General features: G+C 37.4%; 1 protein-coding gene across 31 annotated transcripts in view; it reads left to right on the top strand.

Moving 5' to 3' along the window:
• Positions 1-25,641, top strand: part of AFDN (afadin, adherens junction formation factor) — a 127,555-nt gene that overhangs the window by 14,691 nt on the left and 87,223 nt on the right. For 20 of the 31 annotated variants that reach the window (XM_065057651.1, XM_065057654.1, XM_065057666.1 and 17 more), the window contains 3 exons: positions 21,164-21,359; positions 23,031-23,146; positions 25,096-25,259. In XM_065057651.1, the coding sequence (XP_064913723.1) occupies positions 21,164-21,359; positions 23,031-23,146; positions 25,096-25,259 (476 nt within the window). Of the gene's footprint in view, positions 1-21,163; positions 21,360-23,030; positions 23,147-25,095; positions 25,260-25,641 lie in introns of those variants that run through there. The other 11 variants (XM_065057652.1, XM_065057653.1, XM_065057665.1 and 8 more) reach the window with 3 other exon arrangements.

Genomic DNA, 25,641 nt, shown 5'->3' on the forward strand with positions numbered 1-25,641 from the left:
AAGACCTTGTGGAGGTAACATCGTTAGAAATTAACATCTTGAGAGGGAAGAGTGTTTATATAGTTGGTCAGAACTTCTGTATAGTTTGGTTGTGTATCTCAATTTCTAAAGGCCAAAATGTGTTTTTTACTGTATGGCAGTTTCATTTCAGGACAAAAGACTAAAACCATGGTTCCTGTCTTCTGCAATTAGCCAAACTAATCAGCAAATGTCGTTATTCCTATCTTCCGCTGTATATAATTTTAATTTAAAAAAATGCTTGACTATTAACTTTTGAGGCTGGAATGCGTGCTGCCCCTTGGATAAGCATTTGAGAAGTATGAACCAAAAGATGGACAAAAGCAACTGTTCTTTTCTTCTTGACATCAAAAAACTCTGAGCCAGTTTTCCTAGTTTTTTTAGTTCTCAGGTAGCTCACTTAGCATTAAGAAAAATCTTATTATTGCATTAAATAATTTGAAAAAAAGTTGGTACGAATTGCTTTTATAATTGTCTATATGCCTTCTGTATTGAGAAGTTCCATACTCCTCACGATGAGGAGCGTGTTTTTATGGCGCTGAAATGGAGGGACTTGTCCATGTGATTTTGTGGACATACATATCTTTCAGATATTTAGTGACTGCCTGACACCAATTACAAAACATGAAGTTGCTCTTAAAAATGACATGTTGATGCACATGTTGCAGCAGTGGCAGTGGCATGATTGATTCTGTTCTGTGGGAGAGCTCCAGGTACCCATGTTATAGTTTGGAAACAAGTCGTTACTGGCAGATATAGGCCATGTTGGTTTTACGGTGAGTTATTGTTAGTTTAGTACTCTCAGGAGGGGTGACTATTTACTTGAGAATTTTTGTTCATTAAATTACTGACAGTGGTAAGGAAAATCTCCATTTTTAGTGTAGTTGGTTTCTAGAATGAGTGCTGTGAAAAATTCACGTGATGCAAATCCTAGACTTGCATAATATAAACAGTATCTCCATTGTCATAAAGCTGTAATTATACAGTGACATGTAGAAAATAAGGCCATGACATTTTTCTCTGGTTACATACAACTTATTAGCTAAATGTATGCCAGCTAAATTAAGTTTAGAAAATAAGATCTGTCGTCTGCAAATTGAAATTAAGGAGAGATTGAAGTTGAATTGGGTGCCCAGTATTTTGAGATTGATAAGGTGAACCACAAGTGCATTTTTCTCCTTAGAGTAAGACTGTTATCTTCTTTCGTAATTATTTTAATGTGTTAATTTTTTTGTTTTGTTTTGGTGGGGTTTTTGTTTTTGTTTGTTTGGTTTTTTTTAAGTGTGCAGGAGAAAGGCTGATCTTCTTAGCTGTTTTGTGGATTTGGGGCTTTTTGTTTCTCTTTGTTTTTTTTGTACACAAGAACACTGAAACAAAGAGTATTCTCTTAGTGTCTGAAGTTCAGATACTGTTTGGGTCTCTTTCCCTCGTCCTGACGCCTATGTATACTTATATGAGGTGAACAATTGAGAAGCTTTAAACTAGGCTGTTAATGTGATTAGACCAGTGTTTCTTCATTCTTCTTTTGATCTTTCTTATGTCTTGGTCTACCCCACTTTCCTTTTGTTCCCGCTTTCTGAGTTTGTTTTCTTCTGATGTTCTGTTGCTTTGTGGTGCTCTCCTCAAAATCAAGTTGAGCTGCTGCGGTTAGCGTGTGGTGATGATGATTATTAATCACCATAATATTTGCACTCCCATCCTTCTGTCCCCCAGATACCTTGTAGCAACTAGATGACAGCAATAAATAGATACTGATGGTGGTGAATCACTTTCCCTGTTGGTATTCAAGTGCTTGTCTGGAACGTCAGAACTGAACTGTGTTCGAAAGTACCATAGACAATATAAGGAAATCTCTCCAGTTTGAGGATATAGGGAGGGACAGGAATAGTTTGATGTGTTTTTTGTTTTGTTTTTTTTTATTGAAAGCCTCTTCTTCCGAGTCCTTGCCTTAAATTTCTGTGTTTGCCTTGCTTTTTCTGATCTTTCATTGCTTTTTGGTTTTATAATCTTTCTGGAAAAATGAACAGGGCTTACATGTTAAAAGAATAATCCTGAAAATTCCTGATGACCTATTTATGTTATAAAATATCACTTTAATTTATTTTTCTTCTAAGAATACAGAGGCTAGCCTTAGTATTTTGCACTGGTGAATGGAGTAAGCAAGCTTATCTTAGAGCGACTATGCATTGATTCACCTGATAATATTAGAAAAAAATATTTTCAGTCTTAGACTTCACTTTATCTATATTAGAAGTGAAATCATTATGCAGTTCACTAACTATGAATGTGTTCTGCAAAATAAAGCTTTTCAGATGCCAGTGAATAGTCAAGTAGTGGAACAGGTTGCACAGGGAGGTTGTGCAGTTTCTGTTCATGAAGGTTTTTAAGACCAGGCTGGATAAAGCTGCAAACAGCCTGATCAGACCTTAGAGATGATGTTTCTTTCACCAGGAGGTTGGATTGGAAAGTCCTGAGGTTTCTTCCTCCCTGAACTATCGCATGATCCTGGGTGGATCAATGATGCGTATGCCTCAGTTAATTTCTGTCTGGGATGAATTGCATTGCATTAGTTGGAGAAATTACTCTTAATATGTGTAGCAGAACCACTTATATAGGTTTTACTGTCTCTAATCTTGACCATTTGGACTCAGACCTGAGAAATTTGCGAATGTTACGCTGCTACTTAAACTACTTCATTTCACTTTTTTCATCCCCCTTTTGTCATGGCCCTTCTTATGACATACATGTGGGGACATCTTAGTATCAGAGGTTGCCTGTTGGTCTCGTCCTCTGCTGTTCTGTTCTTGGAGGTCAACTTACATAAACGAAGGATATTTGCCTGCCTGGCTGGTGTAATAATTAGTGTTTTCTGTAGGAGAGTGGTCTTGGAAAATCAATTGGCCTGTCCTTTGTAGGTGTTTAAATAAGATCATAGGATAATAAGCAGGTTTCTCATCCAATGTCGTGCTCAAAGCAGGGTCAGCCCTGAGGGTCCCTCAGGGCTTTAACCAGTAAGATCTTGAAAACTCCCAAGAAGCAGGTACTACACAACCTTTCTGGCTACCCTTCTATACTAGTTGAGTGTCTTAATGGTGAAAAAGCTTTTTCTTAGATACAGTTTAAAGGCCTCTATAATTTCAGCTTAGGTCTGTTGTCACTTGTCCTCCCACCCATGTACTACTGTGAAGATCCTTGCTGCATCTTCATGATGGCATCCTTGTGGATATTGTGGGCTGCTTTGTAGGTCTCCCCAAAGCCCTATTTTCTCCAGAAGGAGTAAACCCAGTTCCTTCTGTTTGTCTTTCAGCCCTCCAGCCTCCAGGCCATCCTGTGGCCCTGCACTGAACTTCAGGTTATCTCTGTCATTACTGTATTGGCAGTTCAAAACTGGAATGATGGTTAGAAGAGGATTATAATTTTACTTGATCTAAAGCCTGTATTCCTATTATTAATACAGCTCAGGATGGTGTTGACCTTCTGTGCTGCCAGGACGTGCTTCTGAATTATCTGCTGTTCACCAAGATCCCCAGGTCCTTTTTAGCAGAGCTGCTCCCCAGCCAGTCATTCTTGAGCCTGTGCAGTTGCAACACATCATTCCTTTCAGGGGTAGGACTTTGCATTTGTCCCTGTTGAATTCCATGGAATGAAAAAAAAATGCTCAAAACCCGAAACAAAGACAAACCAAAAAAAACCAAACCGCAAACCCCCACCTTGTCGAACTTCATCTGGCAAAACATTCAGACATGTACTCGAGTGCTTTGAATGTCGAAGTGCTTAGATCCTTTTTGAAGTTGAGCACAGCATTCTTCCATCCCTCTCCTACCCAACTTTGACTCAAAGTACTTTAACATTTCAGGATCACCTTATGCATCCTTTGATTTAGGCATATATTGAAGGAACGTATTTTTGCTTATATGATAGATTGCAGGAGAAGATTAGATGAGGTCCTAGTACTGCAGAACAAGAAATTATTGTAAATTGACTAAATCCCACTCTGTTTTGTTCCCATTTTCTACTCCTGTGTTTCCTCCTTCTCCAGATCACACACTTATTATCAGTTACTGGAATAGATTCTTGCAGTGAATGAGTTATGCTGGATTATTTTTATTTATGTGTTTATTGTGAATAATATTAACTTTCACTCCTGGTTATTATTAGCTTTATAATACTGTATTTTGTGCAGTTCAGTGTGTTGACTAGTTAATTTTTCATACTGAATCTCACGTTCTTCATGTTTTGAATTCTGAGTCTTTGATGCCTAAAATATGTCTTAAAAACCAGCCTGCATTGCTTGGGGCAAGTGGTAGCTGCTGAACGTGTCTTGCATTTGTGATGTTGAGAAACAAACAGTTTTATCTATGAAAAGTTAATTTTAACCACAGAAAGGTCTTTTTTCATGGTATCAAAACTTCAAAACCTCTCGTATAGTTGGTTAGATGCGGAGATTATGTCAATTGCATGGAAATATAGCTATGCTGATAGTGTAACATTTTGGTGGAAGAAATACTGAAATACTAGTTTGAAAGTAGACTACAATTGCATCTGGCCACAGATGTTTAATATTACTATTTGTTGCTTCAATGGAGGATTTTTATCATTAAAATTTTAATTACTACTCTGGAACTTGGGTAGTATTAATCTGTTAATTCTGTAAATGTGCCAAGGCCAATCATAACATAGCAGGAATTCAAAACCAAAATAAGTGAAGCAAGCAAAACCTCAATATTAAATTTTATATATTGATATTAAATTTAAATAAAGCTTTAAATCTCCTTTCCTTCATGCTATGTTGGAATCTACTTTGATGCAAACTGCTACCCATTCTTCAGTAGCTAAGTTACCACTTCAGCTGATAACTCCTGGGTCCAGCTGCTTGTTCTTGGATTTCCATCTAACAAACATGGTTTAAAAGGTTTATTGCACACTTTGGGAAGTCAGTAGGTCAAGACTGGTTTGTCACAGAATGTCAGAGATCACAATCTGGAGTTCCTCAAGAAAAATATCCTTCCTGAAGTGTCCTTTCATAAATGGAAGCTGTTCAGATGAAGACAACTGCAGCAGTGTTCAGTGGAGAAGAAAATGAAAATGTGTCATGAAAATCCGAAGCCTTAATGTTGAATGTACAAACTCTTGAAGGAGCTATTGAGTTGTATTCTGTAAGATCTGTAACCATCTGCTCTCTCGGTTCAAGAAATGGAACTGCCACCTAGTCTAAGCAATGTATGAATCTAGAAATGTACTGTTCATTTTTAAGTGCATTAAGACCAGGGGTGGATAGGAAGGGTGAGAAAGAAAGCAGTAATGTGAAGGTTGCTCATATGATGATTAAGCACTCAGCTTTTCAGTTTTCTTCATGCTGTTCCTATCTCCACCCAACTCCACTCACCCAGTCTTGTAACTGGTGATCTGACCAACCTGCCCTCTGAAACTTCCTCACTATTTTGTAAGCAGCCGGTGGCAACTTTTTGTGAAACAAGGAATGAGACACTGCGAAAATTTTGGGTCAGTATTGGTTTAGTTCCTGATCTGTTGGAGTAGATTTGTTCTGATGCTTAAATGAGAAGTGATCAAGTGACTCTGGCTATTAACATTTTGAGCACTTCATCAACTGAATCAATCCCATACTTATGTTTCAACCCCTCATCATGACTGAAAACGAAGCCAGATTCTTATCTTACCTGGTATTGCAACAAAATGGTAATTCAAGATGCTTTGTATCTTCAAAGAAGTAATGAAAGATCAGTGTTTATGAGTGGGAAAAGTGCTACCTTGCTACTGTCTGGAAATATAAATTTTTCATAAAACATGAATAGTCTTGCTCAGAACACCTAATCTAATTAGAGACTCAACCCCAAAATATTTGATAGGATAAGATAAGACCAACAATTATAAAATTGTAACTCAAACGTGTGGTGTGGTGTGGTGTTTGTTTGTTTGTTTTGTTGATTTGTGTGGGTTTTTTTTTTTAACTTTGGCATATATCTCATCTCCATTGTTTGAAAAATTAACGGTGATTTCTGACTTAAATCCTTTTGACAGAAGGTCACTAAAATCAGTTTTTATGGTTGTACCACATTATACCTTTTTCTTGATTATTTATACAATTATAAAGAGAACTGCAAAGGAAATGAGGAGCTTCCTATGTAATCAAGTGGTCAACTGCTCTTTCCTCTATCGGGAATAGCATTGGTGATTACTCACAGTCAGTGAATTTGCATTGTTGTCTGGAGTGTGGAATACAAGACTCTTAGGCAGTAGGAGGGAAAGAGAAAATACTGTGGCCGTGTCTGAAATACCGTAATTATAGAAAGAGAGTAGCTTTTTAGTCCTGTAGTTATGAGGTACTTTTGAGTGCTGCTTTAATGATTCTTTAGTGGCACAATTAAATTTACATTTAGCAGGTTTAATTGAGCTTTTTAAAACATGTTTAAGCCACCCTGTCTCTGGATTGACTCTTGATCATGACCACTTCCTCAAATCTTGTTTTCTTTTAGTAGTTTTACTTACTTTCCTCTTCTGGCCTGTTTTGAAATGATGCTACTGTGATCTCTGCAGGATATTGGAGGCTCTCAGGAATGTAAAACTCTGTGTGTGTGTGTGTGGACAATATCTGATGTAGTGTTTTGCAGGTCTCTTGGCACCACTGAGTAATTCCTCCACCATTTGTGTCATTCCAGCTTTAACTGAACCTTTGTCAGTATTGTCTTTTTATGCCCAGGACACGAAAAATATTTCAGAGGCTAGTCTTAGCAACTGGTGGTTGTAGCTGTAATGTACTCTGTACTTGGTGGCTCCTGACGTTTTGGGGAAGATGTTATTTCCAGTAGAAAATAACATCACCTCGGTATTTGGTAAATTTAGTTATTTTTAGTTGAAATAATAGAAAGATGTATTTATTTTTATGCAATGCTACTCTTACACATTAGATCAGGGTGTGCAGTCCTAAAACTACGTTTGGCCCTTTGAAGGCAACCGCAAGGCTGACGTGGCCCCTGGTGAAAACAAGTTTGACACATTAAATGCTGTGTCTCCTAGTATTATGAAGAAAAATGACTTCTGTTCTCTTCAGTTAAATGATTTACTACTGATTTTATGTTAATAGCCTTTCTTAAGCGTTTTATACTGAGTTTCAAATACTGTATGACTTTCATAATGTTTTGTTTGTTGAGCCTTAGACAAGTGAAATAGATGTTTAGATAGGGATGATGAAATATCAGAATTCCCATAGATAACCAAGTTATTACTGCTACAGGCTGTTAAAGCTGGCCTCTAACTCTCCTGGTTGGTTGAGGTTCTGGATCCGCAGAGGCGTTCCTTGCTTCTGTAAATTTTTGTTCTTTGTTTTGAGTGCCAATAGCTACGCAAGGGAAAATTATGAGAATGAGATTTCCTATTTGCAGCTTAAACTAGTAAAATGGCTTTCTATCAGCAAAAGTGTGCTCTCATCTCACCCCTTCTTCAGTTGAGCGCTGTGTATTTGTGGTTTTGTTTGTTTGTTGTATTGTTTTGTTTTGAATCTTCCCTCCTTTATGCTGGCATTGGGTTTTACATGACTCCATGGTGACGTTCTTAAGAAAGCTGGGGGACTAGGATTAATTCTTGCTGGGCTTTTCTCCCCGAATTAGCTCATTAGGGTTCACTGAAATGCTTGTGTTGAAGCAATTGAAATGACATGTAGCTGGATGGGGGTAGGCAGGGAGAGCGAAGGCCCCTACAAATGTAACTGCAAGTTGCCATGACCTTAATATCATACTCTTCACTCACTACCGTGTACAAATAGGACATGTGGAGTAATTTATCTCCTGACATAACCTTCCACTAATGGGACTTTTGGGGAATTTATTTCTAGGTGTATGCGAATAGTACATTCCGTCTTCTGTTCTAATAATAATAACGTGGAGGCTACATAAAAGAAGAAAGTGTTCAGGTATAGATTTTCTTGTTAAATGAACCTGTTTACAGAGAATGACCTTCCAGTCAGTGAACTTGCTCCCAGTCCAGCAAAACAGACATTAGTGTAGATGGGAGCATGTGTGGAACCCCCAAGTAGAAAAGGAAGCTGGTACATACTGGAAGTTAAAATGCTGCTTCATGAGAAGAAGGGTGCCAGCTCAAGTACAAAGCATTAAACTGTATTGTTACATTGATAACTACAGGGCATCTTCTGTTTCAAATCTAAAGGTAAATGGAGTAGTGAGGGAATAAAATCAGAAAAAAAAAAAACATATTTTGATTGTGCAAATACCGTAGTAAGAAACCTCTTCATATGTTTAGGACTCTTGTGAACTTGCTTTTGTGTTAGAATGGAAAAAATTGTTTTCTAGTATGAGAATAGTCAAAAGAAAGCTTCACAAAATGGTGAGTGCAAAATCACTACCAGTCTGAAGATACTGTAGATGGTGTTACTGCAGAGAAAGCCCTTTTTCACTTGTCAGCAGTTGTTTTTAAATGCAACTAGCTGAAGCTGAATGTCATTCACCAAGCACAGTTCTACATGAAATTGTTGCCAAAGATTATGCAAGATTAAATAGGATTTGCAGAGCGAAGGCTATCAACAGATAAATTTTACAGAAGTATTACAACTACTGTAAAGATTTTTCCAAACTATCTGTGCCCTTGGTAGTCCTGTCAACCAACATTAAGGTAACTAATGGCATTAATAAGGTGCCTCATAGATTTCAAGAAATAACCTAATTCCTTTAAAAAAGAAAACATAATTCAAAATAATAGTTCCTGGAGGGGTTTTTTGGACTCTCCTTTTTATAAGTTGTAACATGGACCCAGGTTACTGTTAATGCTTATAATCGTGTCTAAAACTGTGTGGCATTTTCATGTGTAGATTTGGCTACCTGTTTTCATTGTATCAGTAGTGAATAAATATATTTTTTCTGGATGCATGGTAGAAGTAAGAAGAAAGGGTGTTTTAGCTTTTTGTATGTGGTCAAGATGAAGCTGCAGGTAAGCACCATGGTTGTGCTTCTTTGGCTATGACACTGCTGGTCTCGATCAATTTCATTCAACAGTGGATTTGGGTTTTTTTCAAAACTAATATTGTAGATGACGATGATGATGTGGCCCAAAATGTGGTCAGTTTGTTTTGTTCGTGAATAGGTGAAGGTGGGTAATTCAGGTAGAGAGGAAGAATAATAATAGCCCAAAAAGAGGTCCTTTTCCCTATTTCCAGTGTATTTGTTACAACGAAGATTGAGATTAAGGCTACACTTTGAAATGGTATTATTCCTTCAAACCTGCTTGACGAACCTAATTTACTTAGAAAATAACTTTTTGAAATCCAGTCAAGCGTTGGATATGAATCAATATGATCTGGAATGCATGAATTTCACGATTGTAGGCAGAATTCCAAGACAGTGAGACAATAATTGTACAACTGGAACAAATTTAAATGTTGCACATTAGCGTCTCTTGAGGTAGTAAAATGGCTAATAGGGTTAATGAAGCTGGCAACAGCCCGGTGCAATTCCTGTGCTATCACATTGCTTTTTGGCAAGATCTTGACCTGCTATAAAACCTTTACAGATATCGATTTGACAGTGAGCTCTTAACAATGCTGTAAACAAAGGAAAACAGGTTGAGAGGTTTTTTGCATTTGGGACTCCTTTCTCCCCAAATTTACATGCACGATAATCTGTTGTAGGCCTGCCTGTTCTGCATTTTGCTAGGTAACATCCTCTTACGTTTTGCTTGGCTGTATAATTCTTCATACCCTGAGGTCTCCCAGAGAAGAAATAAATACTCTTTTTCTTTTAAGATGTTTTTTAAAGTGGGTCTGCCCCATCTCAGAGGATAGAGTGGGACATTTGGGTCCAATCAAGGATAGACTTTGTGTTAAGGTAAGGGTGTAAGTGCATTTTGATGGTGTGTGGGGTTTTGAGTGGGGTTTTTTTGTTGCGTTTTTCTTTTTTTTTTTTCAAGTAGATTCCCTGCTGCAGTTTGTCTGCTCCAGGAGAATCAGGTGCCTGTTTCCTGTTAGGCTTGTTAGCATTCCTCCTTTAAACTCCTGACTAATTAGCCTGGTTGCCAGAGCACTTGCATGCAGCGTATCAGGTAGCACCGCGTTTTGCAAGTTCGGTCAGTGTAGCTGGGTATCTTAACCCTCTGTGGTGCAGATTCCAGCTCATCTGATGGGAGCAAAACTAATGTAACACGATCAAGTTTATCACTGCAGAGTAGAAGTTGGGTCAGTCTTAACTGCCTGTGTCACAGGAAAATAAATTGATCTGACCCCTGGTTGCATTATGTAAAAATTACCCTATTTTTATGGTTTCTTTTGATAGCCTGTTGCTTCATATTCAAGCTTGATACTAAAATAGTTACTTGCTGATTACAATAAATTAATCCAGACAGCTTTTTATTTGAAGGATTGTTGATATTGTGGTTTCTTGTCGTGCAGCGAGAGCTTATTTCCAGTATATAGGTTATCCTGAAAGCAAATAAAAATTATTACTTTGTCAGGTGAATGTCAGGTGCATGAAGTGATGGTGGTATCTGAGCTGTTCTGTGTATTTGTGGCTGGTGTCATCCTATTGGTAGGCAACAGCTTGTCAAATTTGGGTTTTAATTGATCTGTCGGCTGTCAGATTGAACCATTGTCCCATGTCAGGAATGTGAAGTTGCTGCAGTTAGTGGTCAGAAGACATCAGATTTAGTTTGCACTATGTAGCATGTGTACTTCTGGACACTAGAGAATCCATATAGTAGGGAAATGTTAGGAATAATTTTATTTGTGTCACCTGCAATAAAACTGTGATCAGCTTTGGTAGTGACAGCCACAGGAAAGCAGGCTGCATGAGTTTGCTGGTGGAAATGCTTCTTTCAATAGTGCAGCTTTCTGTCATAAATACATCAGTATTTCTGTTAGAGATATCTATTGCTTCTCGAGTAAAAATGATCTTTTCAGTTTTTAAGTAGTTTCACTGATTAATTTGAAAACTAGTTGTACTGTCACTTTTTGTGGGTTTAAGATTATTCCTAATAAGTTCCTCTACCACAGTTATATTATGGAGGAAACAATTTGTTCTTTTTAAATTGTGGAGAAATTATCTCATTCTAGTATCCCACAACTCTTGCAGCATACCTGTTATGGAAGTGACCTCAATATTACAGTATTCTAAACTTTAATTTATGACGTGCTTGTCTTTAAAATATTTGAGAGATTTTCCGTTCTGTAGCAGGCTGCAATTTCCACTTAGCTCATTGCGACTGTTGGGCACTGCTGGAACACAGTTCCAACCCATCAGTGTCAGCATCCTGAAGAGAACTTTTTTTGGTGATGATGCCACTGTGTAGATGAGCTAGATCTACTTTTCCCTTGGAAAAAAGTCCATTCAGATATTCACTTCTTACATGCAACATCCAAAATGTTCTTTTGGAAACCTGCTTGCCTCTAGCTTTGAAATTCCCATTTGAAAGCTGGATTGTCACTGTATCTAGAAATGGCTTACTGCTGTGCTGTTGTTATACTCTTAACAATTCCTTCAGAAATGTATAAACACTACATGAGAAAACAGAACTACAATTAAGTGTTGGCTGGGTGCTGTCATGTAAACGAGATGTGCTGCTGCTGAGCAGTTGTGAAAGCAAGAGCAGTCAGATGAGGTTGGCTGGATGAGCTGCTGGCTGCTGCGTTTCTGCTCCCTTCTTGCGTCTGGCACTTGTCTGACCTGTGCAAAGACTCCACAGCATGCTAAGCCAGTATAGCCTGAAACAAAAAAAAAAAAAAAAACAAAACCCAAATAAGTACTACTGGCTTATAAAGCTGTGAAGTCTCTGCAGGGTCAGGTGTGTGCTGATGCTAGTGCAGAAGTGGGAATAAAGTCTCCGGCTTGGCAGAGGTTGCTGTTTCCTGGTTTCTTCAAGTTAACACAAGGTACCAGCAGCAGAACGGCTCATCTAACTGCTGGCACTGTGAGTTTCCTTCACATTGAGTGGAGCGGGGAGAAATCCCTTCCATGTTAGTGAACCTGATTCATGTTGCCGTACAGCTGCAGGACACTGGTGTCTGGCATGCGGGAGGGAGTGGGAATAAGTGTCTGGGTATGAGGAAGGGCAGTTAGAGTTTCACTTTGCTTTGAGGTGATTTTGCATACACTTTAAATGTTAAAATGAGTAAGGGCAGCCTTTTCTGTAGCCTGATTGATGACTGAAGATACTTAAATAGAGGAGCTGCAGCTATGCAAGTTTTTGGCAGCTAGCAATGCCAGTGAAAAATCAGACTGTCAGTGCTTGAACTTTCATTCTCCTCCTTACAATTTTCCTGTTGTGTTTTGGTTTTAGGTGGATGTAGTGTATATTCCTCTTCCTCCAAATCAGGCTATTTAAAAGGCATTGTCTTTCACAGAATAAATAATATGAAGAATTCAGACTTATTTAATCTTATTTAAAGACATATCTGAAAGAAGCTATAGTGGATTGTCTGTATTTCTAATTTTTCTTTAAGTTTTCTGGAGTTGCTTATAAGCATTAGGTTCTTAGTTCTGCAACAGTGACAGAATGTAGGTAATTAGTAGAAAGGTAAGCAATGTGTTCTTGAGGATCATCACTATTTGTTACTTTTGCTCTTACTTCTAGATATGTCATGACTAATTCAAAGTAGGCTTTGTTTTAGTTTTGACTGGCTTTTTACTTGGTTTCAAATAAGATTGTACTCTGCCTGTGTCTGTTTTGCTGTTACAGACTTCAGGGTATTTTAATAGACCAGATATGTGTCAATTACTTTTTTTTTTTTCTTCCTTCTTTCATGTCATCCCCTTCAAATAATATTTCTCTACTTTTTGGGGGGCGTGTTTTCAAAGTATCTATTGACAGTGACTACTAGATTGTCAATGTGGTATTGGGAGAGCCACGGAATGGCTCTTGCACCAGTATCAACATGGTTTATAAGGGGAGTCTGATTTAGTTGAGAGTATGACTTAATCTTTTGTAGCTTTATTTGCATTTTGAATTTAAGCAGTCTAGTTTAATCGCAGATGATTGATTAAATAGTTACAAAACTGTTTCTAGAGATCAATGTTGAAAATATTGTTGCTTTTCAGTTAACTGTTGTAAATTTCATTTTGAGAGAACAATTTACATTTCCTCCGATTAATGGTGAAAGGTTAAATGATGTTGTCCACCGCAGCTAAACAAAAAATACCCTGCAGGTGGCAGACAGTTGCCATGTGTTGCAAGTGCTGTTAAGTTTTTCCCGATCATTTACTGTAGGTTTGAAAATTACAGTTAGAAGGTTAAGCGTGTAATGCTTTTGGGTAGTACACTTGGCAGATTTTTATTTAGTTTTGATGATAGCTGCTTCTGGAGTTATAAACCTTGCCTGAAGACACTTCATGTTGCTTGTACAACTATGTCTTTTGTAGAAGTTTATGAAAACTTAAGTGTTTTCTGCAGGAAGCATGGTCGATGGCTGCATACAGAATCTGGTGGGTTTGGCAAAATACACTTCTGAAACAAACATTTTTGTTTTGAAGTAGGTAGAAAATATTCTCGTTTATCTGCCTCCTGTAGATTGATCTGTTCTGCAATTTAATTATTTGAACTGTGTGGTATAACTCACCAGGAAAATATTCAAGATTAAAGTAATGTTTGTTTCATCTGTCTTGCTATATGGGCACCTAAGTAATGGAAAGTAGGGAGAATGCATATAAAGTATATGGTAGAATATTTACATCAGTGATGGTTCAAGGTTCACATGGGCATTCCAGCTACATTAATGACAATAAATCCTTTTTTTAGGGTATGTTAGTTTTATTTATAGTCATGCATTTTGGCCTTAGGTTAAGATTTAAGTTAAGATTTTATTTGTCATATACTGCAGTGGGTTTTTCATTGACTTCATTGCATTACATTTATAATATAGAAATGTTTGTAGTACCTCTTGTTTTCTGATCTTGAAGCTTTGTTTCATATTGTAGTGGGGCTGGTTTCTAAGATGTAGCTTTCTTCATGAAAATAAAGAGGGGATTTCATCTAGCTATGCTCCTTGTGTTATGGGTTACTAGTAATTCTCTTTGATAGCTCAGCTGTTGGTTCTGCTTCTGTGAATATTATGGTGTGCGTAAATTGTTGTGGCAGAATGAGTCATTCTGTAGTGGAAAGTCTTTGTTGATCCAGGTGTCAAAGAGTTTGGAATAGGAAATAAAGCTCATGGAAATTATTTTTATAGGAGCTGTTTTTTCATATGTTGTTCATTCTTCTCTGGGAACCATTTAGGGTATTCTGTCATTACTCAGCCATTTGGGGTATTTCATCATTAACCTTGAAGCTGAGCTTTTTCGAAGGTGCCTGGGGGAAAAAAAAGTAGCTTACCTAGAACACTGCTTTTTTCCACTACATGGAAAACAGTTTTATAACACTTTACAGGATTTTTTTTAAAGACTGTTTGGAATTCCTTTTTAATAGTTGGCTGTAGAGTCTGTATATAAAAATATTGTCTGTCCTCTAATTTCAAGTTGAGAATTCACTGTTGGAAATGTATGCTAGAAACCTGACCCCCATGTAATTTTGGTGCTTACTCCCTTAGTGATTTAATGTGATGAGGTTTTAAAATCTTGTAGTTTGTTTTTTTTTTTTTTTAATATTCATATATGCATTAGAATTACATGGATTTGTTGCATACTTATGGCTTTTGGAGAGGCAGAAGAAGTAATTCCATTTTACTCTGTAGACTGACAATGGGTCAGATACAAAGGCATTATATGAATGCTTCAGAATATCCTGCAGTGATAATACTGTTGTTACGCTGACCTGTTTTATCAATATTGTGACCTGAATTCGTTTGAAAGCAACTTGTATTTGCTTTAGTTCTAATTGTTGCAGTGTGAATTGGTTTTATTGTGATTTATATTGTATTAGCAAAACTCCTGAGCAACAAGTACGTGCACCTGAATAATAGTAATTGCAGCTTAGTTAGGAGTTGGTCTTCTGTAGATTTTTGTCCACAGAATGTGAATGGGGCAGGAAAAAGGGATGTGACATTCTTAATGTGGGTTTTTGGTATTTTCTAGATGCAATCATGCAGAATGCTGCTTGCAAGGCAAACAGTATTACCGATGTAGCTAAAAGAGATCAAAGGTGGGCTCTTGGAGGTGTTATAGATGAGGATTTCTGAAGGGAAACTTGTATTCTCTACTGCTCGAGAGACTGAATAGTTTCCAAAATAGATAGTGTGTAATATGATTGAAGTATGTATTGCTTTGTGATTGATATGGGTGGGACAGTAGTTTAAAAGCCTATGAGTAATTCTTTGTCTGCCTTATGGGAGCAGTGATCCTGATCTCCTAATTTGCTGCTGTGCCCCACATATTAGGATGATACTCTCTTGTTACCTCCTTCTGATACTTCAGTGGAGGGGTTTCCTTTCTCATATGCGAGCATGGCTGTGGATTACTGCTCCTGGATATTAACTTCTTTGTTTGCAGATGCCTCTCTGATTCTTCAGGAAGTCCAAGATTCCCTGCAACAAAGCCCATTGTGTCACATTATGGGCTTTTTCCAAACCTCACTTACCGCAAAGTTTTTTTACCTATTTCTACTTGTATTTTGTATTTCTTTTTGGCTATGTTGTTCTTCTGTAAAAAGAATGGGTTGGTTGAAGAAAGAGAGCTGGTTTTCTGAGGGATTTTCAAATAACCAAAGTACTAAATACCTCTGTCATCCATATCTGATAGCACTTTTCATATGTGTGTCTGTGTAACCAGCTTCCATAATCAGAGACAGAAGCTTCAGATACTCTTCTCTGTCTTTTTTACTTACTTGCTACTTCTGTATAACCTATCTTTGAATGACTGATTATCTTGTTTATCACTGATTAGTGCTTTAACACAGAAATACCTACTTGATAGTAAGTAACTGGGAGCTATTATAGATTTAAAGATCAAACAAACCATTTTGAGAAACAGGAATCACTTGGTTGAAGCTTCATGGAAAATTGATGGTTTATTCGAAAACTTGTATGTCACATTCTCAGTTTTAGATGTGACTTAAGTGATCTGTGTGACTGTTACATATTAGAGTTTGTTTGCTGCCTGCTTTTGTGTTGTTTTTCAGTTGACGGTGGTCTGAGGCCATTGAGGAGGGTGACCGCACTGAGAAAGCAGAAGTTTTCTAAGAATGTTTTGTCAAAGCTTTTCATGAGATTTTGTAGAATTTTGAGGTCTTTTTGTATTGTGAAAGTGTTGTTTCAAGTGTGCCCTTCTCATACTTATGTGTGGTTTTATTTTCTTTTTCTAAAGACACACTTCTGGAGCTTTGAACCTGTTGATTTTGAGGCAGTTACTGTTTGACATTAACTTTATGCAAAAAGTCATAACTAAGTAGTAGAACTTTTATAATGTGTTTTTGTTTTTTTTTTTTTTTGTCTCACTGTGTGTGTGTACCTAATGAAGAAGTGGTACAACTTACTTTTCTTTGTAAAATCCAAGAAACAATGGTTAAATGTGAATTTTTTATTTTGTAAGTTGGAATTTTCCTTTGAATAGGATATACATGTTGAAACTGCTTTAAGTTATTCTGATAATGATAAAAAAAGAATCATTAGGCTTCATATTTAAGGAAAATGGCATTTATGATTTGAAGGGCTTAAAAAGAGCTGACTTTTGCTAGGTCCTCTTTAAAATATACTTTGTAGTCTAGGTGATCAGAATTAAATTTTTAGAAAATTGACTGTACTTGTGTAGCCAAAGACTGTTCTGTATACTCACATTCCTACATAAGGACCCATGGACTTGCACAGCAGATACATTAAAAAAATCTAATATGTGATTAGATGAGAAAGCTAAAATTGCTTATGATGCCTGCAAACTCCCAAGAGGAACTTAATGGAGTGTTCATACAATTATGTGATAAGTCACTTTTGAAATCCAGAAAACATTTTTGAGTTCTTTTTGATAATTTATAAACGTCACTTTTTATCTTTAGAGAAAGATGATTTTAAGAGATTTGTAAATGTTTTGGGGGGAGTTCTCCACTTACAAGTATATCTTAGGCAGTAACAGGTATTAGTATATTTAATTTAGGAAAGTGATTTTTATTTTCTAGCCTCCTCTCTTGACACAAGTCCGTTACATAAACTGCAGTGAACCTACCCAGCAGTCCCAGCAAAAAATTCAGAAGTGAGTGAGTTTGAGGATGAAATGTACCTCTGACAAAGAAATGCTTTAATGTAGAGTGAGTGGAGATGCAAATTCAAGTGTGGTGCCTACCTTGTTGTCTTAGTGTGAGTGGTGGCATTGGTCTCTGTGTGTGTTTGTTATTGGTCTACTAAGCACCTAGCCAGAAAGTTAAATATGTCTTGATCTCAAGAGATATATACACACACACATAGACATGTGATATATAAAAAATAATAATAAAGACTTAGAGGGTTGGTGTTGACTTTTTTTTTTTGAGTCTCCTAATTTCCTAAATTTTTGATATGTGAAACCAATTACTTTCATATCACTGAACACTTTTATATAAATACTGTAATACTCTAACAATGCCCAAAGGAACAGTTTGGAACTTAGTGGAAATGAAACAGTAAACTAACTAGAGCTTTGTATTGGGAAGTGGTAGAACATTGTGATGCAGTTGTGAAGTCTATTTTTTTTTTTTTTTTTGATGGAATACTTTGGAAAATTGAGGGGGACATGGATTGGGGGACACACCTTGAGAAGCCACCATGGGAGAGGATGCAGTGAAATGGACAGCCAGTGGTTGACACATTCAATTGTTTTCACACCCAGATTGTCAAAGCAATGAAACAAAATTCAAGTGACCATTCTTCAGAGGAAAACATTACTTCTTTTACAAAAGGGAAACAACACTTGCTTTGTACTAATGTCGTATCTTGAGTATTCAGAATGAGGTTTTGACATTTCTCTGCTTTGTTAGTGTCTGGAAGTAGAAATAAGTTTTATCAATAAAACCTTAAACTGAACCATGGTAGTTTAGAGAACTTCTTAAATTCTTCTCTGTCTTCTCTGAATGGATTGGTGTTTCATTCCCTCTTGAATATCTGCTGTGGTGTTGGAGAGAATGTAAAATGAAAAACATCTATAGGATTAAAAACATGGCTAATGAACAGTGGATAGTGTCCTCATGAAAACAATCTCTCCTTAACAAAAAAAAGTCAACTAGAACCTTATGTATGTGTAGGAACTCATACAGTATGTAAAGCTTGAAAAAGATTTGCAGGATGCTCATTTGCTCTCTTAATTCTTGTTTCAGCAGTACCTTGAGATGGTGGTGGGGAAAACTTTGTGTAAAGGGAAATAAATGTTATAAATGGGATATGATTATGCTTCATGACACTTCTGCAGAAAGCTCATGTGTCATCATCTTTTGCAGCCATCAAACAAGTGGATGAAAACCTTAAGTTGGTTATAAAAATAGCCATGCCTGTTTTGTGAAGCATCATGGTTAAGGAGTGTTTAAAGAAGATGCAGTCATTTAAATTGGTCCAAAAGAGTGTGTGGGATGTGGCTCAAAATATTATCTGCAAGAAAGCTCTCTGTACAAGACACTGTAACATGCTTAGACTAATTTTTCTTGCAAGAGCTACAGAATTTTCCAATCCGACTGGAAACAGGGCACAGTCACACTAGGGAAGTTTCTTAAAGCTAAAAGAGGCAACTCTTACCAGAGTACTGCCAGCCTGCAGGGAATTAAAGATGCCGTGCTGGAGGTGCAGACCAAAGCACGCCAGCTATCAAGGGAGGTGTGAAAGGAAGCTGGCATGGCTGAACATGTTATCAGAAAGCTGAAGTAGTATCCAAATGAGGAAAATTGTAAGGATATAAAATCTGTCAAGTGGAATATAAAAGCATAAGATAAAAGAATTTGAGTAATAAATTCTGAAAAGTCTTTAATAAGAACTGCCTTTCAGTCCATCAGTAGTAGCAAACCTACTACCAGCTGTAGGGCCACGGGATGATCGCTTCATAACAGAAACTTTCAGAAGATAAGGCGATAGCAAAAAAACTTTGCTTTGCATCTGTGTTCAGTGTTGAAAATCTTGGAAAGGTTGCCCTGCCAAGAACTTTTAATGGGTAACTCATCAGAGGAATGCTCTCAAATTAATGTTTGTTAAGATTTTTAGAGGAGAAATGGACGACATGAAAGCAAGTTGCTAGAACCAGACAATGTTCATCCAATAACTATAGAAAGTGAGGGATTAAGTGATTTTATTAAGTGGTACGTAATGACTCCTTTAGCTAGACGTCTTCAGGTCACTGGATATAAGTGCAGCGTGAGGCCAGTATTAAAAGGGCTTTTGCTCATGATGTTGTCTGTTTTGTTAAGAAACTGCAGTACTGTACAGAACTCATGGATCTGTTGTAATTATAATAGATTATGGAAAGGTCAACAGAGCTTTGTGAAAAGAAGTTATGCTTGTAGGAGCTCACTGAAGGAGCTGGCAAGAATATACATGTAAGGAAGTTCCAGTTTGCTATGGGAGGTGGGATTTCCACAAGTCATTCAGTAGCCTTCCGTATGAGAAGGGTAAATCCTCGTATGGATGATTAGTTAATAATTAGATAAGAGACAAGAAATGAAGCAGATAGGATGCTTTTCAGAAGTGACTAGTAGCAGTTACGAAAATATTCAGAGCAGAAGACTTGAGAGCCACCTTTGAATGATTGTGGGTAAGTCTGGAGTGAGGAGGTGGCAGTCAAGCTGAAGTGGAATCTGTAAGCTGAGGTCTGTGGAAACTAACTCCTTGCAGGAGGGAACAGTAGTTTGGGATTACAACAGACAGTTTTGTGGGAAGACCAGCTTAGGCTCAAAAATATCAATTGTATAAATTGATAGGATAACAACAGAGAATAAAACAAAATTGGCCATTGTCTAGGTCTACGGTGCCTCTGCATTTCACTACTGTATTGCTGCAGGCTTGGGAGCACCCTGGGAAAAGAACAGTGCTTGTTTCTGTGGATATTTGTGTGACTGAGGTGTTTGTCTTAGTGTAGGTTGTCACACCTTTTTGTTACTTTTTTTTCTTTCTGCGGAGGTCTTCTGAATGGTAAGGCAGCTTCAATAAATATCTCAGGTTCTTTGTTGTTTAAAGAAATGCTGTGATGTGTTCTGTCTGATCAGATGTAGTACTGGAAAGGCTTGTACTTAGCATGAAATCTACCATGACACTCGACACTGGAAGACATATCTATTTCAAAGCCTGTGGAAAGTGAAGACAGGAGTAATGATTATTAAACTGTAGAGTAAACTTGGCAATGTCAACTAGGGCACTGGAATCTGCTTGATTTCCCCCTGCATGCAGGGCCCAATGACTGCGGGGATTTTTGCAAGGGGCAAGAAACAGACTGGTAGAGGCTGCTGGGGAACTAAAATTTGAGTTTGGAGTTGGTATTCAGACTAGTAATGGAGTTTCATCAGCAGCCAGTATCCTCTTGCAGTTTGGGACAGATCAGTGTTGCAGCTGTGGTGCAGCTACCTGATTAACAGTTGCAGTCCCTTTCTTCCCTCCCTTTCACCTTGTGTTGGTACTTGAGGTTTTCCTGCCTCCCTGAGTGTTGAGGGAGCTGTACCAAAGACTCACCTTTCTGGAAATCTAAAACAAAACAATGTTTTGTCTTCCTGAAGAGGCTGTTTCTGGGACAGATGGGTGCTCACAAGAGAGAGGAGAACATGAAGCAGGAGAATGAGGAGAGAAAAGATGATGCTTAGGGCTGCTATGAGGGAAAGTGGTTCCCTTTGAGACATATTGCTGTTCCTCAAGCATATTTAGCCTGTACTCTTGCAGGCGTGGGATAAAAGGCCCTGCTGTGGGTAATAAAGTACATTGAGACCAGCCACAAGATGCACTTCTGTATTTTTTTTTTAAGTTCTTATTAACTCTCCTTCAAGTAAACCTGGCAATAGTTGTACATTTGAATATTTGCAGAATGGAGTTTTAAATATTTCCAGTAATATAGGGTACTTAATTTTTTTTTACCAAATATTATTTTTTCAAGTTTATGGTATCCTACTGAGTAAATTCTACTGTCCTCCAAATTTTGAAAACTGATGCAAAATTTGAATGTTTTATATTTTCATAATATGTTTGTAAATAGTAAATAATAGCTAATAAAATAACTCTTGAACCTTCTAACTGTTAGCCAGCAGTCATATTTATATTCTTATTTCTTTACAGGACTTGGAGTTTCATGGAGTGATGAGATTCTACTTTCAGGACAAAGCAGCTGGAAATTTTGCAACAAAATGTATCAGAGTCTCTAGTACTGCTACAACTCAAGATGTGATAGAAACTCTTGCAGAGAAGTTTCGACCAGACATGCGAATGTTGTCATCCCCTAAATACTCGCTTTATGAGGTGCACGTCAGCGGAGGTTGGTATTTATTCACAAAGTCTTTCCTGAATCCACACCACCTTCCTATCCACCCCCAACCAAAATATCTTTAGGTTTGCCTCTGGCTTCCGAACTACATAAGGCTTGGGGTTTTTGTTCCTAAGTACTTTGCTGCTAATTGTTATGTGGGAGAGTGGTATTTCAGAATATAAGCACACATATCAAGCCTGCAGTTTATGTAAGTTTTGATTATGATCTATTAAATGTTATACTTGACATCCTGTTAATTTGTTGACATTTGTGAGAGAGCTGCTATTTTGGGACTCATAAGGTAAAGGCTAAATTTATCCTGGGCAAATAGGAGTGTTAAGTTGGAGCACTTAAGAGTGCATCCTTAGTTGTTCTTTGAGATGTGAGCCTTTGATAGGTAGCCTTATAATGCATGTTCCTTTACTGATAAAGTGAGGCAAGTTCAATGCAGTATTGTGTGAATCAACTGTGTTTCTTAAACAGATCCTTTCATATCACCTGGGAAGAACTTAGAATATCTAAATATCCTTTTGGTGCTGCTAGCATTTGTGTCTCCCCATCCCAGAAGAAGGCTTCAGGTTGGAAGGCAGTAGTGTGTGTGGTGGTGGTGGAGGCAGAAATAGGATAAGCTATCTTTTTGTCATGCTTTTTCTATTTCTATGCTTCGGAAGCTTACATAAGTGGTTTACCTACCTTAAATTCTGCTTTTGAAAGACTGAAAATAATTTAATTTGAGAGAGAGAATGGAAATTTACTGGGATGTGTGTCACTTTTCATGGCCTACGAATGATAACTTGATGTGAATTATAAGGGATTAGAGAAAAGTGCATGTGTCATCACTGATTTTAAGCAATGAATAGTGTGTGGTTTTTCTGCTTCAGGGTTTTTTTTAAAATCTCTTATCATTGTACCTGTAACCAAAATGAGACTTTTTTTTCAGAGCAGGATCCTGATGTTTAAAACGTGGCTCTTAAGAGAGGCACCTCATTCAGTATGAGTATTTCTCATTAAATAAAATGTAACTGCAAAGACATCATTGTCTTGCTATGCATGTATACTATCTCTGACTTCTAGAAGTGTGACCAAATGGCAAAACTTGTTTATTTTTATCCACTCTCAGACTTTTTCATATACTTAAAATAGATATAATATACTAAATGAGATTTTGTCTAGTAGATGTGCATAATGGATTTAATTTTTTATTTGATAATCTGATTTATTTTTGTGGAGCCTTTCCAAAACAGCAGTTCTTGGGCCACAGCCAGACTAGTTAAATTTACAATAAGGAAGATGAGTATTTGAAAGACTCATGAAATTATGAAGTTCCAAGCATTTTAGCTGTGGTTATAACTTCTGTTCTAGTGATAATCTTGTCTTCCCAGACTTCAGTTCTAACAAAGGAGGTATGCAAGATTACTGTATGTGGACTTTTAGCTTGTGTAGATAGAGGGAATACACTTAGGCAGGTTGCTCTAAAGAGGGCCTACATTTCTACCTCCCCCAGCTTTCTGTCTCTGTGCTTCACAACGAAATGTCAACTGATGTGTACTGTTCAGCAAACCTTTTATTTGTGGTGGGTTTTTTGTTTTGCTTTAATTTTTTTTAAGAACATAACTTGTTCTAAATATCTTTGCTCTTGAGGTGTCAAGTAACTGTTACTGCTTTTCATTTTTTTTGAAGAAGAAAGAAGATTAGATGTAGATGAGAAGCCTCTTGTTGTACAATTAAACTGGAACAAAGATGATCGAGAGGGAAGATTTGTTCTCAAGAATGAAAATGATACGCTTCCTCCAAAGGTGAGTCTTTAAGAAGGAGCATGATAGTGTTAACATGTGTGAGATTTGCTTGAATAGTAATTTTTAGTAACAATAATTTTTAGTCTTCTGATTCCTGAAAACAACTACTGCTGCTGACCTTTAATATCTGGAGCAAGTCTTTTAAAATACTTAAAATGCGTCCTTGCAACACAGCATTTCTGTGATCTTTTGATGGCTTGTGATGCTTTGATGCATGTGGCTATCTAGTATTGGAACATGTAGTGCCTGGGGAACTTAAAACTAGCTTTGTTGTAATATGATGAATTAATAATTTCCTCAAATAGCATAGGATGCCAAACACCTAGGAGGTAATCCTGCCTCTTGCAGAGCCTTTAAAAAGGGAGTTAAATAACTAAAACTTGTTACCTTTCTAGGTAACATTCTGTTTCTTAACAAAACTAATGGAACACTGTTGCCTTTTGGGGAGATGTTTATTATCTTCCAAATGCAAACTGAGGGACATGCCAACATCAGCCATACAAAACAAAAGCTTATTGTTATTGTTAGTATTATTAGTCATCATTTAAACATTAGATTAGACTTTGTCTCCTGAATTCATATAATTGTATATATTAGTTATAAGCATCCACATTAGATATATGGAAGATATGCTGTTCAGTGTGGACTATTTTCAGACTAGTTTTTCATCTTGGACTGAACACTAAATTTCTGTTGCTCTTGGAATTAGAGCTGGTTAATTTTAAATATGCTTTGGTTATAGGTACATGAGCTATTCTTACGCTCCACATTTGGCTACAGGATACATTCGTGTCAGAGGTGGGGAGAGAAAATTAATTATGGAATCATAGAATAGTTTGGGTTGGGAGGGTCCAGCCCTCCTGCAATGAGCAGGAACATCTTCAACTAGATCAGTTTGCTCAGAGCCCTGTCCAGCCTGGCCTTGAATGTCTCCAGGGATGGGGCATCTATCACCTCTCGGGGAAACCTGTTCCAGTGTTTTACCACCCTCATAGCAAAAAATGTCTTCCACATGTCTAGCCTGAATCTCCCCTCCTTTAGTTTAAAACCATCACCTCTTATCCTGTCACAACAGGCCCTGCTAAAATGTCTGTTCCCATCTTTCTTATAGGCCCCCTTTAAGTACTGAAAGGCAGCAATTGGATCTCCCCAGATCCTTCTCTTCTCCAGGCTGAACAACCCCAACTCTTTCAGCCTGTCCTCATAGCGGAGCTGTTCAACCCTCTGATCACTTTAGTGGCCTCCTCTGAACCCCTTCCAATAGGTCTTTCCTAATGATGTCTTGCACTATGACTTGCTATTCCAATTCATTGAATCAAGTAATCTTCAATCTTCTTTCTCTATGTTCTTTACTTCGTGACAGAAATAAAAAGCCCTGCATTTTCTTTCTCTCATCTTTTATTATTTTATCTACAGAAGGCAAATGAGCCTGGCATTACTGGTATCTTGTGTGTGCAATGAGCTGGAATTGGAGAGCACTGGAAGGACAGCTTGGAAAAATACACCATGGGGGGGCTGTCCTCTATAATATTTTCCTTCTGCAGTTTATTCTTACCTATGCTTCAACACAGCTGTCTTGAAAACAGATTAAGTGCAGTGTTGTTTGTGAAGTATTTTTACTGTGAGGCAGAAATTTGTTTTGCAACCTTCAGTTAATCTTCGAGGCCACATAGATAGTAGGCATTACTCAAAATTCTGCTGTTTCTTTGCTTTGTTGAGTACGGTGTGCTTAATCAGTTCATACCTGCTTTGGAATATAAAATTATTTTTTCCTTCCATGTTATTCTGGAGAGTGTTAGTCCCATCCCTGTGTAATGCAGTGTTGTTACCTGGAGCATTGTTTTTTTGTTAGTGATACTATGTCTTAGTCACATTTATTTGGAAAGTTAATACTAACTTTTCATTGGAGTAAAAATAATGAAAGTTATTTTAAACTTGTTTTTTTCCAGAAGGCTCAGAGTAATGGCCCTGAAAAACAAGAAAAAGAGGGAGTAATTCAGAATTTTAAACGAACTCTCTCAAAAAAAGAAAAAAAAGAAAAAAAGAGGCGTGAAAAAGAGGCACTGCGACAAGCATCAGATAAAGAGGATAGACTTCTTCATGGGGATGATATGTAAGTGTTTTAAAATTTGATCAGTTCATATAGCCTACATTCCCCCTCTCTGCCAAATAAGTTGTTTCTTTCAAAAGTAAGTAGTTTTTAAACTGGGAAATAAGCTTCCCCCCACCCCACCCCCCCAGCTCTTTATCCTTCTACAGAAATTGACACATGCTCGGTGACATGGATTTTGCCCACTATGTTTATTTTTGAGCACTTACTCTAGAGTGGGTTTATCCCTGTATTTGATTGTTCTGTATTTGCCAGAAAAATTAGTGTGTGTAGATATTTTATATTTGACTTACCACCTGACTATCAGTTTGTTTTTCTCCAAGATGTTTTTTTGGTAGCCAGTCTTCTAGATTCAACTCTTGCTCCCAAATGTGCTGCACCTTAT

The sequence above is a fragment of the Columba livia genome, chromosome 3, assembly GCF_036013475.1.
Source record: "Columba livia isolate bColLiv1 breed racing homer chromosome 3, bColLiv1.pat.W.v2, whole genome shotgun sequence".
Taxonomy (NCBI): Eukaryota; Metazoa; Chordata; class Aves; order Columbiformes; family Columbidae; genus Columba; species Columba livia.